General features: G+C 43.0%; 1 protein-coding gene across 3 annotated transcripts in view; it reads right to left on the bottom strand.

Annotated features, from left to right (window-relative positions):
* The window catches only part of LOC115132065 (ral GTPase-activating protein subunit beta-like), a 40,466-nt gene that overhangs the window by 3,180 nt on the left and 21,364 nt on the right, over positions 1-15,922 (bottom strand). Inside the window, exons 16-29 of one of the 3 annotated variants that reach the window (XM_029664291.2) lie at positions 15,628-15,749; positions 14,922-15,104; positions 10,739-10,887; positions 10,235-10,422; positions 9,682-9,785; positions 6,373-6,528; positions 3,380-3,589; positions 2,958-3,116; positions 2,660-2,828; positions 2,134-2,253; positions 1,674-1,810; positions 786-894; positions 477-549; positions 36-184 (exon numbers count right to left, since the gene is read on the bottom strand). In XM_029664291.2, the coding sequence (XP_029520151.1) occupies positions 36-184; positions 477-549; positions 786-894; positions 1,674-1,810; positions 2,134-2,253; positions 2,660-2,828; positions 2,958-3,116; positions 3,380-3,589; positions 6,373-6,528; positions 9,682-9,785; positions 10,235-10,422; positions 10,739-10,887; positions 14,922-15,104; positions 15,628-15,749 (2,028 nt within the window). The remainder of the gene's footprint in view (positions 1-35; positions 185-476; positions 550-785; positions 895-1,673; positions 1,811-2,133; positions 2,254-2,659; positions 2,829-2,957; positions 3,117-3,379; positions 3,590-6,372; positions 6,529-9,681; positions 9,786-10,234; positions 10,423-10,738; positions 10,888-14,921; positions 15,105-15,627; positions 15,750-15,922) is intronic. The other 2 variants (XM_029664292.2, XM_029664293.2) reach the window with 2 other exon arrangements.

Below are 15,922 nucleotides of genomic sequence, written 5' to 3'. Positions count from 1 at the left end.
ATGAGAGATTAGAGAAAAAGAGATGATTTGGTCACCTAGTGCTCTGCGGCTGACCACCATGCCGTCCACCAGGGGGATGACCATGTTGAACTTGCCCATGGCCCCGTGGAGCCTGACCCGGAACAGACCCGTCCTTAGGGGGTGGATGAAGATCAGGGGCATGTCCTTCTCCAGGAGCCCAGACCTGAAGAGGGGGAGAGTTGAAGTAGAGGAGGGAAAGAGGCGCAGAGAGAAAGTGGTGGGGTTTGAAGAAAGACATGACATTTCCATTCTATTCAACAGGAAATATGAGACTTGGTCTTCACTATCACAGTGTGATGTAAACTAACCTACTGAAAATGTGACGCAGTGGATTTTAGAGTGGCCTAACTTTAATTTGACACAATATTGAAACATTTACTCAAGCTTAATTTACAATCGTTTTTGGTAAGTGTTTAGGGTTAGTGTTTGGTTGGGTGTGGGTCTTAGTAGCCTACCTGCAGGAAGTGCTGTTGTTCGCCTCCAAACCAGTACCGGTTTCCGCCAAGAGATCAGACAGAGGGAAGTTCTCTAGAGGAAAAACAACAACGGGGCCATTTGAGGGGAAACACCTTCAACAGTTTCTCACTTTGGTTTCTCACTTTCAAAAGGCAGGTCCTAACGGAACAGTAAAAAAATCATGAGTGGTCTCATAACATTGTTCAAGGACAGACATCAGAAATGACACAGAGCCATGATGACGTAAAGTGAAACTGTACTAGGGGACGCACAATGGTTTTTAGGGGAAGTTATCGGAGGTTGTTTACCGATGTCATCGTAGCGCTCCACCCAGACCACTAGCACCTTAGTCTCAGGCCCCAGGGGAGGGGCAGTCTTTCCTGTGGAGGACCTCTTAGTCTTCACCATAGAATTCTGCTAGAGGAGAGAGATATAAATACACAGGCATAGGGTTGTCGAGACACCCTGAGATTTAATCTATTCCTCAAAAGAATGCAAGAAACCAGCCTTCAAATATGTAAACTGTATCCAATGCATTAGTTTAAAAAGGGCCAATGCAGCCATTTTTTTATTTCAATATCAAATCATTTCTAGGTAACAATTAACTACCTTAATGTTATTGTTTTCAATTCAAATGGTCAAAAAGGAAACAAAAATGTATTCCTTTCAAAGAGCCATTTCTCAAGCAAGAATTTTGTTAGGACTGTCTGGGAGTGGTCTAAGCGGTGAGGGAAAAACTGAAAACTAGCTGTTATTGGCAGAGAGGTTTGGAGCTCTTTCTCATCAGTCTATTAACTGGTGATGGCACCAGGCATGCCAAACCTCAATCCCACCAAAACAGGTGGGATTTTCTTTCAAATAGCTCATCATAATTTTCCCAATTACACAGTATTATTGCAATCACAGTGTAGAAATATATATAAAACACAGAAAAACACATTTTTGACTGCATTGGGCCTTTAAGTCTTGAAATATTTTTTGGCTATATAGGCCAACATTTTTTTTTTATATATATATATCAACAGAAGAGAAAAAAAACAGACAAATCTTAGACTTGATGGTTCATGCCACTACGAAAACCTCTCAGTTGGTAGAGCATGGCGTAAAACGTATGCACAGATGACTAAGTCGCTTTGGATAAAAGTGCCTGCTAAATGGTATATATTATTATTAATGTAGGATTGTGGGTTAATTACCCTTTGGGAAGCTGCTAGGTTGTCTGAGTGATTGGGGAAGAGCTCCAGTGTTAGCTTGGGTTGTTTTAGTAAACTAGGCAGGAGGTCTGTGTGTGTGTCCGCCTCCACTGTAGAGTCACTGTGCACCGAGGAATCCTCTGTAAACACAAAAACAGCTATCAGCCACCCAGGGATGGGCAAAACTGTATCTTCACATAGGCTGCATTAAAAAGACATTACACAACAACAAAAACATCAAAGTTTGTCAGATGTTTTACACTTCAAAAGGGATCTACCATTAACATAAGACCACGTCCCAGGCCATCTGTTCTGCCACAATCCAAAATGAATGGAATAGGTAAGTGGACTCATCTTGACAGAGTACTTTCGAGGTCTGAAAACATCGGACAAACCTTAATGTAATGTCCCTTTAAGACAAAATAAAATGACAATTTAAATATGAGCATTTGTAAATGCTGACCGGAGTCTGTCAGCGATGGAACGACAAAGGCGATCTCAGTCAGAGCGTCGGCGTAGTAGAGCACCTTCTTCTCCCCGTTGAATACAGAACCTCCCGTGTCCCCCGGTGGAGCTGCCTCCTCTACGGCGACAGAGCAAAATATGAAACATTACATACTTACCTCGTCTGAGATATAGAATTAGAATAAGAAAATGTGTACTATGGCTCGGGCTAAAAAATACTATATTTTGGCCTGGCTTTATGAAGCATTACCTATTCACCCTGACCAAGACATAGAATTACAATAATAATCTTTGTTATGCTGTTTCTATAGCCGGAGTCAACCAAGACATCGCCCTGGCTTTAGCTCAGCGAGCGAACACCTTCAGTGGTGAATGTGTCACACTGACAATATACGCCCGGATCTTCATCTTTTAACTTTTTACTGAGACCCATGCACATGTTTTAGCTTTCAAAGCTAATCCCCTGAGATGCACCAATAGCCTGGGTTCCATGTCGGTTACGACCCCTGGGGTGAGTGGCACACCTATCTGTTGTGAGTCGTTGTCGCTGCTGCAGGAGTTAAGGGACCAGCTGGTGTCCAGGTGTCCGGTCCAGCCGGGGTGCCGGCCCACATCCACGGGCCAGCCCAGAGAAAGCAGGAACTCCAGGAAGTGGGGCTGGACGCTGGACGACATCTCCACGTTCCTCAGGATCTACCAATTACAATGGATCATTCACACAGTGGATCAGGATCTACCAATCACAATGCATAACACAGTGGATCAATGCAAACATAGTGTAAACTGGCATGAGAAAATTAATCAAAAGTAATAAGTTCTCACCTCGTGGCTGGTTTTCTGTCCCGCCCTCACGTAAAACACAAAGACAGTGTCAAAAGGTCGGCATGGCAACAGGTCCAAGTAGGCGATGTCATCAAAGAACCCTGGCATTGAGGACTCCAGTCCGATGAGGTGAGGGGGTAAACGGCTGTTGCCCGGTTCCTGAAGTAAGAGAGTCAGTACAACGTGAACAGGTCATGCTTTAGAGCTATGGCCCCTTTTCAATCAAACCCAGAAACTGGATTTTGCGATAGGTGAAGGCAAGACGGTAGCTGACAGAAGGCTAGGCAGAGAGACCAAACATATAATTTTATCTTAATTCTAACATTTTCCATAAACAACAGTGGCCAACCACTGACAAACTACAGTTCCCAACCACTGACATAAACTTCAGTTCTGAACACTATGAAACTACAGTTCCAAACCTTCAGTGCCTCTAGAGATAGGAAGCCGAAGTGAGAGAGGAAGAGGCGGGCTGTCTGGAACTCCTGGGCGGGCAGAGGGGGTTTGCAGTCAGTCAGGGGGTCTGGGAATGACTTGGAACTCCAGACGTCCTCGCTGTGGCGCTCCAGGGAACACTCATACTCAATCTGCTTGGTCATCATGCTGCGCAGCCTATCATGCTGCATCCCCAGCTGAGAGGAGGACGGACAAGGTCAAGTTTGTGTGACTGGAGGCAACTATAAGGATGCAAAGCACTCACCAGGGTTAGGTTAAATTGGATTTAAATTCAGGAAGTAAACTGAAATTCCTGAATTGTGACCCGATTCAGGAAACTAGGTGTATGTCGCAGGTCACGACTTCACAGGAGACGGTTAAAAAAATAAAAAATAAAAAAATGTGGTTTTTAGCAGAAATGCCTTCTCGAACATGTGAACTTTGATGTGCCTTAATAACAAACATGTATGTCATCTGTAAATACGAATAACAATATTTAAATTATGAGCCTTGTTGGTTAAGCCACAGAAAAAGACAACAACTTTCCCACTAGCCATGATTGGCTGAGGTAATGAGCGGGCTGGACATGCAAAGAGAGGATTGATCTGCCATATAGAAAGGTTCTGTCTATTTGAGCTGGTCGGTCTGTGTTGGTAATCCTGTCGAATGCAGCCTTTTTTAAATGGAGTGTGTAGTGGAGCTGCATAAGTGTTGCTCTCCACTTTCTGGAGGATTAAGTTTTGAAATCTGCGGAATTAGAGTATGATAGCTAAAGCGATGGAGAAAACATCTGCCTCAGGATTACATCTTCAAACTAAGGGCAATTGTGGCATGGCTTTCGTGACAGGGAAACGCGTCCATCACGCATGATGATGTATACAGGTAAGATGGGCTAGCATTAGCTAGCTAATTTCTCAGATGTTGCACGTTTCTCATTTTGACAGGAAGTGGTTTTAATTCAAGCTAAAGTTTATTGTTAGCTAGCTAGCTAGCTAACATTAGCTGGCTGCCTATCTGATATTATTCGTATCCCAGAGCCATTTGCTTTTCTAGTTAGAGCCTAATGTTAGCTAGATAACATTCAACCTGGTTGGTTAGCTCCCAGCATATTCATGCAGGGTAGTAGTAACAGCATGATTTGCCACTGTGTTAATTGTTGTTTAACTAGCTAACCTTAGCAGTCATTAGCTAACGTTACGTGATGTGTGTGATCTTACACGTTGTTTACCTAGCAAGGTTAATTGTTTACCTAGCTAGCTAGCTAGCTACAGTGGGACAAAAAAGTATTTAGTCAGCCACCAATTGTGAAAGTTCTCCCACTTAAAAAGATGAGAGCCTGTAATTTTCATCATAGGTACACTTCAACTATGACAGACAAAATGAGAGAAAAAAGAAAATCCAGAAAATCACATTGTAAGGATTTCTAATGAATTTATTTGCAAATTATTGCACAATTGGTGGCTGACTAAATACTTTTTTGCCCCACTGTACATGTCTTAAGCTAGGGTTAGAGCGTTGGACTAGTAACCGGAAGGTTTCAAGTTCAAACCCCCGAGCTGACAAGGTACAAATCTGTTCTGTCTGCCTGTTCTGTCGTTCTGCCCCTGAACAGGCAGTTAACCCACTGTTCCTAGGCCGTCATTGAAAATAAGAATTTGTTCTTAACTGACTTGCCTAGTTAAATAAAGGTAAAATAAATCAAATAAAGTGTACAACACCCGATGAATATGGCCGGTGTCAGTAAACGTCGCAAAAAAGCGTAATGAAATTGTTGCTAGCAGAGCTGCTCAGGCTGTTTTCATTTTATCCAGAGGTAAACAAATCATCGGCCAGAGCATCAAGTTTGTGCTCTAAACGCTCCGCGAGCGAAACGAGATGGGTGGGGCTAAAGCTTAAGAGGGTGTGAACAATGCTGAATGGGTGTAGACAAAGAGCTCTTCACTAGATACCAAAACATTCAAAGGCCATTTTCTCAAAAGTGAGTTTACAAGTTTATCAACATTCAAAGCAGAATTACTTTCCCATTGTTCCTCAAAAATGCAGTGTGATATACCATTTTGTAGCAGTCTCTACTTTTATCCAATGTAAAAAACAAATTGTAAAATGTTGCAACATAAAACCGAATCCAGGTGGTGAGTCACAATGTAAATGAAATTGACCCCAATCCTGACACACACTCAAATCTCACATTGTATAAGGTTTGTAAATATATTAGTATATGTACCTGAAACTGTACCCACCCTATAATCTTAAACAATGTAAGTAAACCAAGTTCTGCCACAACCATACCTCTACCAAAACCACTGAAATCAAGAACAGATCGATGTTAGTCTAAGGGCTCTATTAATATCTGAGTGGCATAATTAAGGCAAAACAACAGTGTTCTGGCTTTGATATAATAGAGCCCCCAGTAACCCAGATTAGATAGTTAGGGAGTAACATAATGTGAGTATTCTCCATTTTCCACCCATCAGTGATCTGGTTAACCTTTGACCTGCCTCAGACCCCTTGAAAGATTGGACAACTTACGTGTGGGTGATTAGTCTTTAGTGTGTATGTCACACTCGCTTCATCCTGTCAGTTCATAGAAGACACTTGACTCCACAACAACAATATACCCAAATAATATTAAGTCTCCATAAACACCTTTTACTCTCTTTATGCTCTGTGCCAAATTTTCTCTTAAAAAGTCATTCACTTTGGAAATAGCTTATATTGCACTACATTTTAGCACTGATAAGGACTGTGTTCGAATACACTCACCTACCCTCCTCTACTTGCATTCTTTCCTTCCTTCATGACCATGGATAGTTGAAAGAACTGGATAGGTGAAAGAACTAACATGAAAACCTATCAAGGTACTTTCAAATTGTTAGTCTTGAAGGAGAGGATAAGAAAAGTAGGATTATCAAGAGTTTTGGCACTTTACCCAATGGTATCCTAACTAATTGGGATCATGGTGCGGTTCGGTCCATCTCACCTCTTTGTTAACAATGTCGTCCAGGTCTGGGATGCTGACGTCGGCTTTGACCAGGGGGATCTTGTCCACCTCCTCGGGGAAGGGCCTCTGCTTGACAGTGTAGCGAATCCCCACGTCATTGTTAGGCGCTGGGCGGCCCTCAGGGACAAACACCTGCTGTAGGAGAGCAAGGAATTATTATATACAGTTGTGTTAGTTTTAATAACAGTGGTGTATTCTTTACTGTTTAGTATTAGTATTAACTGCTGGTGTAAACAGCTACCAAAAAGATGGGATGTGTGTGTGATAGATAGATATATAAATAAATAAAAACTCAGCAAAAAAAGAAAAGTCCCCTTTTCAGGATTCCTTCAAAGATAATTCATAAAAATCCAAATAACGTCACAGATCTTCATTGTAAAGGGTTTAAACCCTGTTTCCCATGCTTGAACCATAAATAATTAATTGACATGCATTTGTGGAACGGTAGTTAAGACACTAACAGCTTACATACGGTAGGCAATTAAGGTCACAGTTATGAAAACTAAGGACACTAAAGAGGCCTTTCTACTGACTCTGAAAAACACCAAAAATAAGATGCCCAGGGTCCCTGCTCATCTGTGTGAACGTGCCTTAGGCATGCTGCAAGGAGGCATGAGGATGCAGATGTGGCCAGGGTAATAAATTGCAATGTCCGTACTGTGAGATGCCTAAGACAGCGCTACAGGGAGACAGGACAGACAACTGATCGTCCTCGCAGTGGCAGACCAGGTGTAACAACATCTGCACAGGATCGGTACATCCGAACATCACACCTGCAGGACAGGATGGCAACAACAACTGCCCGAGTAACACCAGGAACGCACAATCCCTCCATCAGTGCTCAGACTGTCCGCAATAGGCTGAGAGAGGCTTGATTGAGGGCTTGTAGGCCTGTTGTAATGCAGGTCCTCACCAGACTTCACCGGCAACAATGTCGCTGGACCAGACAGGACTGGCAAAATGTGCTCTTCACTGACGAGTCGCAGTTTTGTCTCACCAAGGGTGATGGTCGGATTCGCATTTATCGTCAAAGGAATGAGCGTTACACCGAGGGCTGTACTCTGGACCGGGATCGTTTCGGAGGTGCAGGGTACGTCATGGTCTGGGGCGGTGTGTCACAGCATCATCGGACTGAGCTTATTGTCATTGCAGGCCATTTCAATGCTGTGCGTTACAGGGAAGACATCCTCCTCCCTCATGTGGTACCCTTCCTGCAGGCTCATCCGGACATGATCCTCCAGCATGACAATGCCACCAGCCATACTGCTCGTTCTGTGCGTGATTTCCTGTAAGACAGGAAATCTGGTGCAGTCCACGAGGAGGAGTTGCACTACAGTACTTAATGCAGCTGGTGACCATACCAGATACTGATTTTTACTTTTGATTTTGACCCCCCCTCTTTGTTCAGGGACACATTATTCAATTTCTGTTAGTCACATGTCTGTGGAACTTGTTCAGTTTATGTCTCAGTTGTTGAATCTTATGTTCATACAAATATTTACACATGTTAAGTTTCCTGAAAATAAACGCAGTTGACAGTGAGAGGACGTTTCATTTTTTTGCTGAGATTATATATACACACACAAAGTGGCTTGCGAAAGTATGAACCCCCTTGACATTTTTCCTATTTTGTTGCCTTACAACCTGGAATTAAAATATATTTTTTGGGGGGGGGGGGGGGGGGTTGTAATCATTTGATTTACACAACATGTGTAAAGATGAAGATTTGAAGTTTGAAGATGCAAAATATTTTTTCTTGTGAAAAACAAGAAATAAGACCAAAAAAAACAAGAAACCTTAAGTATTCACCCCCCCAACGACAATTCTTTGTACAGCCACTTTTTGCAGCAATTATAGCTGCAAGTCTATTGGGGTATGTCTCTATAAGCTTGGCACATCTAGCCACTAGGATTTTTGCCCATTCTTCAAGGCAAAACTGCTCCAGCTCCTTCAAGTTGGATGGGTTCCGCTGGTGTAGAGCAACATTTAAGTTATACCACAGATTCTGAATTGGATTGAGGTATGGGCTTGACTAGGCCATTCCAAGACATTTAAATGTTTCCCCTTAAACCACTCGAGTGCTGCTTTAGCAGTATGCTTAGGGTCATTGTCCTGCTGGAAGGTGTATCTCTGTCCCAGTCTCAAATCTCTGGAAGACTGAAACAGGTTTCCCTCAATTTCTCTGTATTTAGCGCCATCCATCATTCCTTCAATTCTGACCAGTTTCCCAGTCCCTGCTGATGAAAAACATCCCCATGGGATGGTGTTCTCAGGGTGATGAGAGGTGTTGAGTTTGTGCCTGACAGTGTTTTTCTTGATGGCCAAAAAGCTAAATTTTAGTCTCATCTGACCAGCGTACCTTCTTCCATATGTGTTTGCTTATTTTCTTCTTTAAGCAATGGCTTTTTTCTGGCCACTCTTCCATAAAGCCCAGCTCTGTGGAGTGTATGGCGTAAAGTGGTCCTATGGACCGATACTCCAATCTTTGCAGCTCCTTCAGGATTATCTTTGGTCTCTTTGTTGCCTCTCTGATTAATGCCCTCCTTGCACCTGGTCTGTGAGTTTTGGTGGGCTGCCCTCTCTTGGCAGGTTTGTTGTGGTGCCATATTCTTTCAATTTTTTTAAATAATGGATTTAATGGTGCTCCGTGGGACCTTCAAAGTTTCTGAATTTGTTTTATAGCCCAACCCTCATCTGTACAACTCTCCACAACTTTGTCCCTGACCTGTTTGGAGAGCTCCTTGGTCTTCATGGTGCCACTTGCTTGGTGGTGCCCCTTACTTAGTGGTGTTGCAGACTCTGGAGCATTTCACTTCACCAATTTGGACAATTTGTGTATGTCCATTACATGAAATCCAAGTAAAAATCCATTTAAATTACAGGTTGTAGTGCATCAAAATAAGAAAAACGCCAAGGGGGATGAATACTTTTGCAAGGCACTCTGTGTGTGTGGGTGTGTGTGTGTGTGTGTGTGTGTGTGTGTGTGTGTGTATATATATATATATATATATAATAAAATTAGTTAGGCTGTCTTGTACACATTCACAGCATGCAGTGTATAGACAAAAAGTAGATCAGAGTTCGTCAAAAAAAATTAAAATTAAAAGGAGAGTAGTCTAATCTTGAGAGCTTCAGATGGTGCCTGCTCTTGGTGAAGGCCTCTATTCTGCTGTTGGATGGTGTTGCTGGAGTTGGCTCCATTAGTTTAGTATGCTAGCACACTCACAGTACGGAGTGAGTGTGTAAAACTGGCAGACCAAGGTGGCACAGTGGGCCAACTCCTCTCACCCTCTGGTTGGCCCGTGCTCCTCTGGGCTGGTGGAAGAGTTGCATAGTCCAAGCGTGTCGGCCGGCCATGCCCCGGATTAGGACCGTCACTGACGGGCTGGGGTCTGAGAAGACAGCAGAAGCAGTTACACCGGGCTCCCAGTGAAAGTGGAAACCAACTACTAGTTTGAGCCAAAATTGCCACCTGACTAGCCACCTGCCACTGAGATGCCTACTCACTGTCATAAGACACTATCCTATTTGCATTTATGTATCAGTCTCAGTACTGTTCACTTTACAAGATGAGTCAAATTGAGTAACACAAACACCAAATACAACAATATTACAAACTGTAAATAAATATAAAGAACGACAAGAATCATCAATACCATAAAGGACAACGTTACTAAAGCAATAATACATGAGTGGGCGTGAATTATTGTGGTTATAAACAAGGCTGCGGTGCGGTCTTCGCCTCGTACCGTCTACCACCACAGCCGTGCTAGTACCACAGTAAATCATAACCAAAGTGAATTATTGCTTTAGAAAACGGTTTTACATGCACCACACTCACTCTGCTCATTGCCCAGTGGCTGCTCCAGCATGGCCAGGATGACCGAGTTGTCCAGGACAAAGTAGCGGAAGTTGCTGGGCCCCGTGGCACTGAGCCGGGCGTAGCGGATCAGAGTGTCCTCGTTTAGCAGGCTGCAGGTAGAGGCCGGGCCGCTTGGGGATGGGAAGGCCCCCAGGACCTGCATAATACTGGACAACAACAAGAGAGGGAGGGGAGGGACAGATAGTGGTTTCAAAGAGTCTAGACTGATCCCCAGATGGGACCAACAAACATTCATAATTTGTGTGATTAGTTATTAATGGACCATGTGAAATTCTGAGCATAAATGCAGTCATTTCTTTTAGAGCACACTGTAGCAAAACCTTTTGAATCAGAACAAAAATCAGCATTTCTTATTGGACAAGTATGGGTAGTCCCACCCTGTATCAACCACTTTCCTTCCAGTTGGTGTCTAATGAACACAGCCAAGGTGTTTAGTGCATTGTGCTGGATTTAGAGCCTCACCAGGAGAGGGTGGCCTCTGCTGCATCCTTGACCCTCATGGAGGCAGGGTTGTGCTCCTTCTCTCCCTTGTGTCTCACCTCCTGCTCCTGTTTGGACTTGCTGCCTGAGATACCCAGCTCTACAATTTCCAATACCTCCATCAGACAGTCCTGACAGAGACGCACGTCAAAAACAGGCATCACGCTACACATATTTAACTCCACATACACTACCGTTGAAAAGTTTGGGGTCACTTAGAAATGTCCTGGTTTTTGAAAGAAAATCACATTTTTTGTCCATTTAAAATAACATCAAAATGATCCGAAATACAGTGTAGACATTGTTAATGTTGTAAATGACTATTGTAGCTGGAAACAGCAGATATTTAATGGAACTCCTGTGTTCCAATGGTATGTTGTTAGCTAATCCAAGTGTATAATTTTAAAAGGCTAATTGATCATTAGAAAACCCTTTTGCAATTATGTTAGCACAGCTGAAAACTGTTGTTCTGATTAAAGAACCAATAAAACTGGCCTTCTTTAGACTAGTTGAGTATCTGGAGCATCAGCATTTGTGGGTTTGATTACAGGCCAAACAATGTCCAGAAACAAAATAACTTTCTTCTGAAACGCGTCAGTCTATTCTTGTTCTGAGAAAGGAAGGCTATTCCATGCGGGAAATTGCAACGCTGTGTACTACTCCCTTCACAGAACAGCGCAAACTGTCTCTAACCAGAATAGAAAGAGGAGTGGGAGGACCCAGCGCACAACTGAGCAAGAGGACAAGTACATTAGAGTGTCTAGTTTGAGAAACAGACGCCTCACGTGCTCAACTGGCAAATAGTACCTCTAAAACACAACGTAAACAGTGAAGACAACTCCTGGATGCTGGCCTTCTAAACAGAGTTGCAAAGAAAAAGCCATATCACACACTGGACAAAAAAAAGAAAAGATGAAGATGGGAAAAAGAACACAGACACAGGACAGAGGAAGATTGGATAAAAGTGTTACGGACAGACAAATCTAAGTTTGAGGTGTTCGGATCACAAAGAAAAACATTTGTGAGACGCAGAAATGTCAAGCATGGTGGAGGCAATGTGATGGTCTGGGGGTGCTTTGGTGGTGTTAAAGTGGGAGATTTGTACAGGGTAAAAGGGATCTTGAAGAAGGAAGGCTATCGCTCCATTTTGCAACGCCATGTCATACCCTGTGGACGGCACTTAATTGGAGCCAATTCCCTCCTACAACAGGACAATGACCCAAAACACAGCTCCAACCTATGCAAGAACTATTTAGGGAAGAAGAAGTCAGCTGGTATTCTGTCTATAATGGAGTAGCCAGCACAGTCACCGGGTCTCAACCCTGTTGAGATGTGGGAGCAGCTTGACTGTATGGTACATAAGCAGTGTCCATCAAGCCAATCCAACTTGTGGTAGGGGCTTTTGGAAGCATGGGATGAAACCTTTTCAGAATACCTCAACAAATTGAAAACTAGAATGCCAGGTCTGCAAGGCTGTAATTGCTGCAAATGGAGGATTCTTTGACAAAAGCAAAGTTAAGGACACTATTATTTCAATTAAAAATCATTATTTACAACCTTGTCAACATCTTGACTATATTTCCTATTCATTTTTCAACTAATTTCATGTATGTTTTCATGGAAAACAAGGACATTTCTAAGTGACCACAAACTTTCGAACGGTAGTGTATACAAAATGTTAGTCTACTCTAAAATCCACTGTAACACAAAGCATATTGCAATTTGGCACATTGCTGTTGAATAAAACACAATTGACTTAGTACAGACCTACTGCCAAAGCCGTTTTACTGTGTAAAAGTTCAGTTATGACACATTTTTCATTAGTCATTTAGCAGAACCTATTATCCAGAGCTACTTGCAGTAAGTGCATCCCACTAGGTTAAGCAGGGGGGAAAACAACCACATATCTCAGTTATTGCAAGTGTTAAACGTATGATATGGTGGGTAGTTTAGTGTTAGCACAGTTAGGCAACACACTACCAGGATACACTTCCACACACCATACCCAGGTGGCAGCACCAACCGGGTCAGTGGCGGGTGTTAAGGCTTATTAAGCCCATAGGTGGAGGCAATGGGGAGACGAATAGTGTGCAAGCTTGCAGAGCCAGGAGGCTGCAGGTTTTTATTTTCTTGGTGGCCATGTGGCCTTTGGTTTTGGGTTGAATCATTAGTTTGTCCTTTTTAGTATACATTTGAAGTCGGAGGTTTACATACACCTTAGCCAAATACAATTAAACTCAGTTTCACAATTCCTGACATTTAATCCTAGTAAAAATTCCCTGTCTTAGGTAAGTTAGGATCACCACTATTTTAAAAACATGAAATGTCAGAATAATAGTAGAGTGTATGATTTATTTCAGCATTTTTTCTTTCATCACATTCCCAGTGGGTCAGAAGTTTACATACGCTCAATTAGTATTTGGTAGCATTTCCTTTAAATCGTTTAACTTGGGTCAAACGTTTCAGGGAGCCTTCCATAAGTTTCCCACAATAAGTTGGGTGAATTTTGGCCCATTCCTCCTGACAGAGCTGGTGTGACTGAGTCAGGTTTGTAGACCTCCTTGCTCGCACACGCTTTTTCAGTTGTGCCAACAAATTTTCTGTAGGATTGAGGTCAGGGCTTTGTGATGGCCACTCCAATACCTTGACTTTGTGGTCCTTAAGCCATTTTGCCACAACTTTGGAAGTATGCTTGTACATTTGGAAGACCCATTTGCGACCAAGCTTTAACTTGCTGACTGATGTCTTGAGCTGTTGCTTCAATATATCCACATAATTTTCCTACCTCATGATGCCATCTGTTTTGTGAAGTGTCCCTCCTGCAGCAAAGCACCCCCACAACATGATGCTGCCACTCCCGTGCTTCACGGTTGGGATGGTGTTCTGCGGCTTGCAAGCCTCCTCCTTTTTCCTCCAAACATAACGATGGTCATTATGGCCAAACAGTTATATTTTTGTTTCATCAGACCAGAGGACATTTCTCCAAAAAGTACTATCTTTGTCCCCATGTGCAGTTGCAAACCATAGTCTGGCTTTTTTATGGCAGTGGCTTCGATCTTGCTGAGCGGCCTTTCAGGTTATGTCAATATAGGACTTGTTTTACTGTGGATATAGATACTAATGTACCGGTTTCCTCCAGCATCTTCACAAGGTCCTTTGCTGTTGTTGGGATTGATTTGCACTTTTCTGCACCAAAGTACGTTCATCTCTAGGAAACAGAACGCATCTCCTTCCTAAGGGGTATGATGGCTGCGTGGTCCCATGGTGTTTATACTTGCGTACTATTGTTTGTAAAGATTAACGTGGTACCTTCAGGCGTTTGGAAATTGCTCCCAAAGATGAACCAGACTTGTGGAGGTCTACAATTTTGATTGCTGATTTCTTTTGATTTTCCCATGATGTCAAGCAAAGAGGCACTGAGTTTGAAGGTAGGCCTTGAAATACATCCACAGGTTCACCTCCAATTGACTCAAATTATGTCAATTAGCCTATCAGAAGCTTCTAAAGCCATGACATCATTTTCTGGAATTTTCCAAACTGTTTAAAGGCACAGTCAACTTATTTTATGTAAACGTCTGACCCACTGGAATTGTGATACAGTGAATTATAAGCTAAATAATATCTGTAAACAAATGTTGGAAAAATGACTTGTGTCATGCACAAAGGAGATGTCCTAACCAACTTGCCAAAACTATAGTTTGTTAACAAGAAAATTGTGGAGTGCTTGAAAAACAAGTTTAGTGTATGTAAACTTCCGAATTCAACTGTATATGTATATCGGTCACCATTTTGAACAAACAATAATACGCATGGGCTAGCTGGCTCTGGACCTGATGTAAGGTTGCAGTCTCCTGGGCACATGTACATACAACACAGTTCTCATACACTGATTTCTCACATACACACCGTAGATCAGGTTACGGACCCCTAGAATTAGCGAGGGTATCAATATTAGCAAGCTACTTATTAGTTTCATAACACAAGGAGACGCTCCTTTAAAATAGCAGCTATCAGCAGAATCAGTACCAGGAAGAAAACATGTGCAGGTGTGAGCGCAAGAAAACACGAGGACTTTTTTCCACCCTACTGTCCAGATGGCATATGGCCATCTGCTGAATCATTTTACAATCTGGTTTGGAATCCAGTCTAGACTGAGGTGACCGACCTTCTCATCCAGCATGTCTGGGTGCTCGGTCAGCCACACACACAGACACTGGAAGGCTGCTACGATCATGGAGTGGAGGTCTCTGGAGTGAAGGGGGGCCGGCCGGCTGCATTGGTACACGATGTAACCACACACTGAGCTGACGGCACGCTTACGGTCCGCAGAGTCCACACACGCCTTCACCTGAGGACACAGAGCCAGAAACACACTTTAGATGTGCATGTACAGTGGGTTGGGTGGATGCTAAACCTTAATCGACTCCTTTTCAATGTGTTATCTTTTTATTGAGGGTTATCCCTTGCAGAAGAGTGTTTTACAGCTGGGTGGAAGTTGGGTAGTGGCTGGGTCTGGTGTGGTGGACTGGTGTTAAGTCTCAGCATGTGCAGTGGTGAAAATAAAAATAGAATGGATTTATACGTAATGAACCTTGTTGTGTGTTGGGGTGAAGTTGGGGCCGGTGTATTTTAAGTCATGTTAAAGCTGGGATGTGTTTGGGTACTTAGGTTAGAGATGGGGTGGGAAAGAAAAGGGAAAGGGATGTGGTGGGAAAGAACAGTTGGAATATATTAAAGTTCAGTATACTCCAACCTCATGTCAAAGTAAGGTCTAGCTTGTGTTAGGATAGTGTACAGTAGTTAGGTTTAGTGTAGTGTAGTTAGGTCTAGTTTTGTGTAGTTAGGTCTAGCATGCGTTGTTGTGGTGTCACCTTGGCCAGGCCAGCCAGCAGCTCCAGGGCGGCCAATGAGATGCTCATGTCGGACCTCCACTGGGAGTTGAGCCTCTGGGTGACCAGATGTATGCTGCGCACCAGGAGGCCCGCCGCAGTATCTGTAAAAGCTAGAGGATGTAAACCCCGAAACACCACCACCACAGATGGACCACCCCATGACTTGTTATCTGAATAATGACCTCAATAAGATCTGATCATGTAGTAGCCTTCCATAACACAGCACACAGAAGATACACTAATCATATGAAATATCAGATGCAGTGTAAAACCG

Source organism: Oncorhynchus nerka, linkage group LG7, assembly GCF_034236695.1.
Source record: "Oncorhynchus nerka isolate Pitt River linkage group LG7, Oner_Uvic_2.0, whole genome shotgun sequence".
Taxonomy (NCBI): Eukaryota; Metazoa; Chordata; class Actinopteri; order Salmoniformes; family Salmonidae; genus Oncorhynchus; species Oncorhynchus nerka.
Note: the sequence above shows the minus strand (reverse complement) of the source record. Positions and strands in the feature narration are given on the sequence as shown.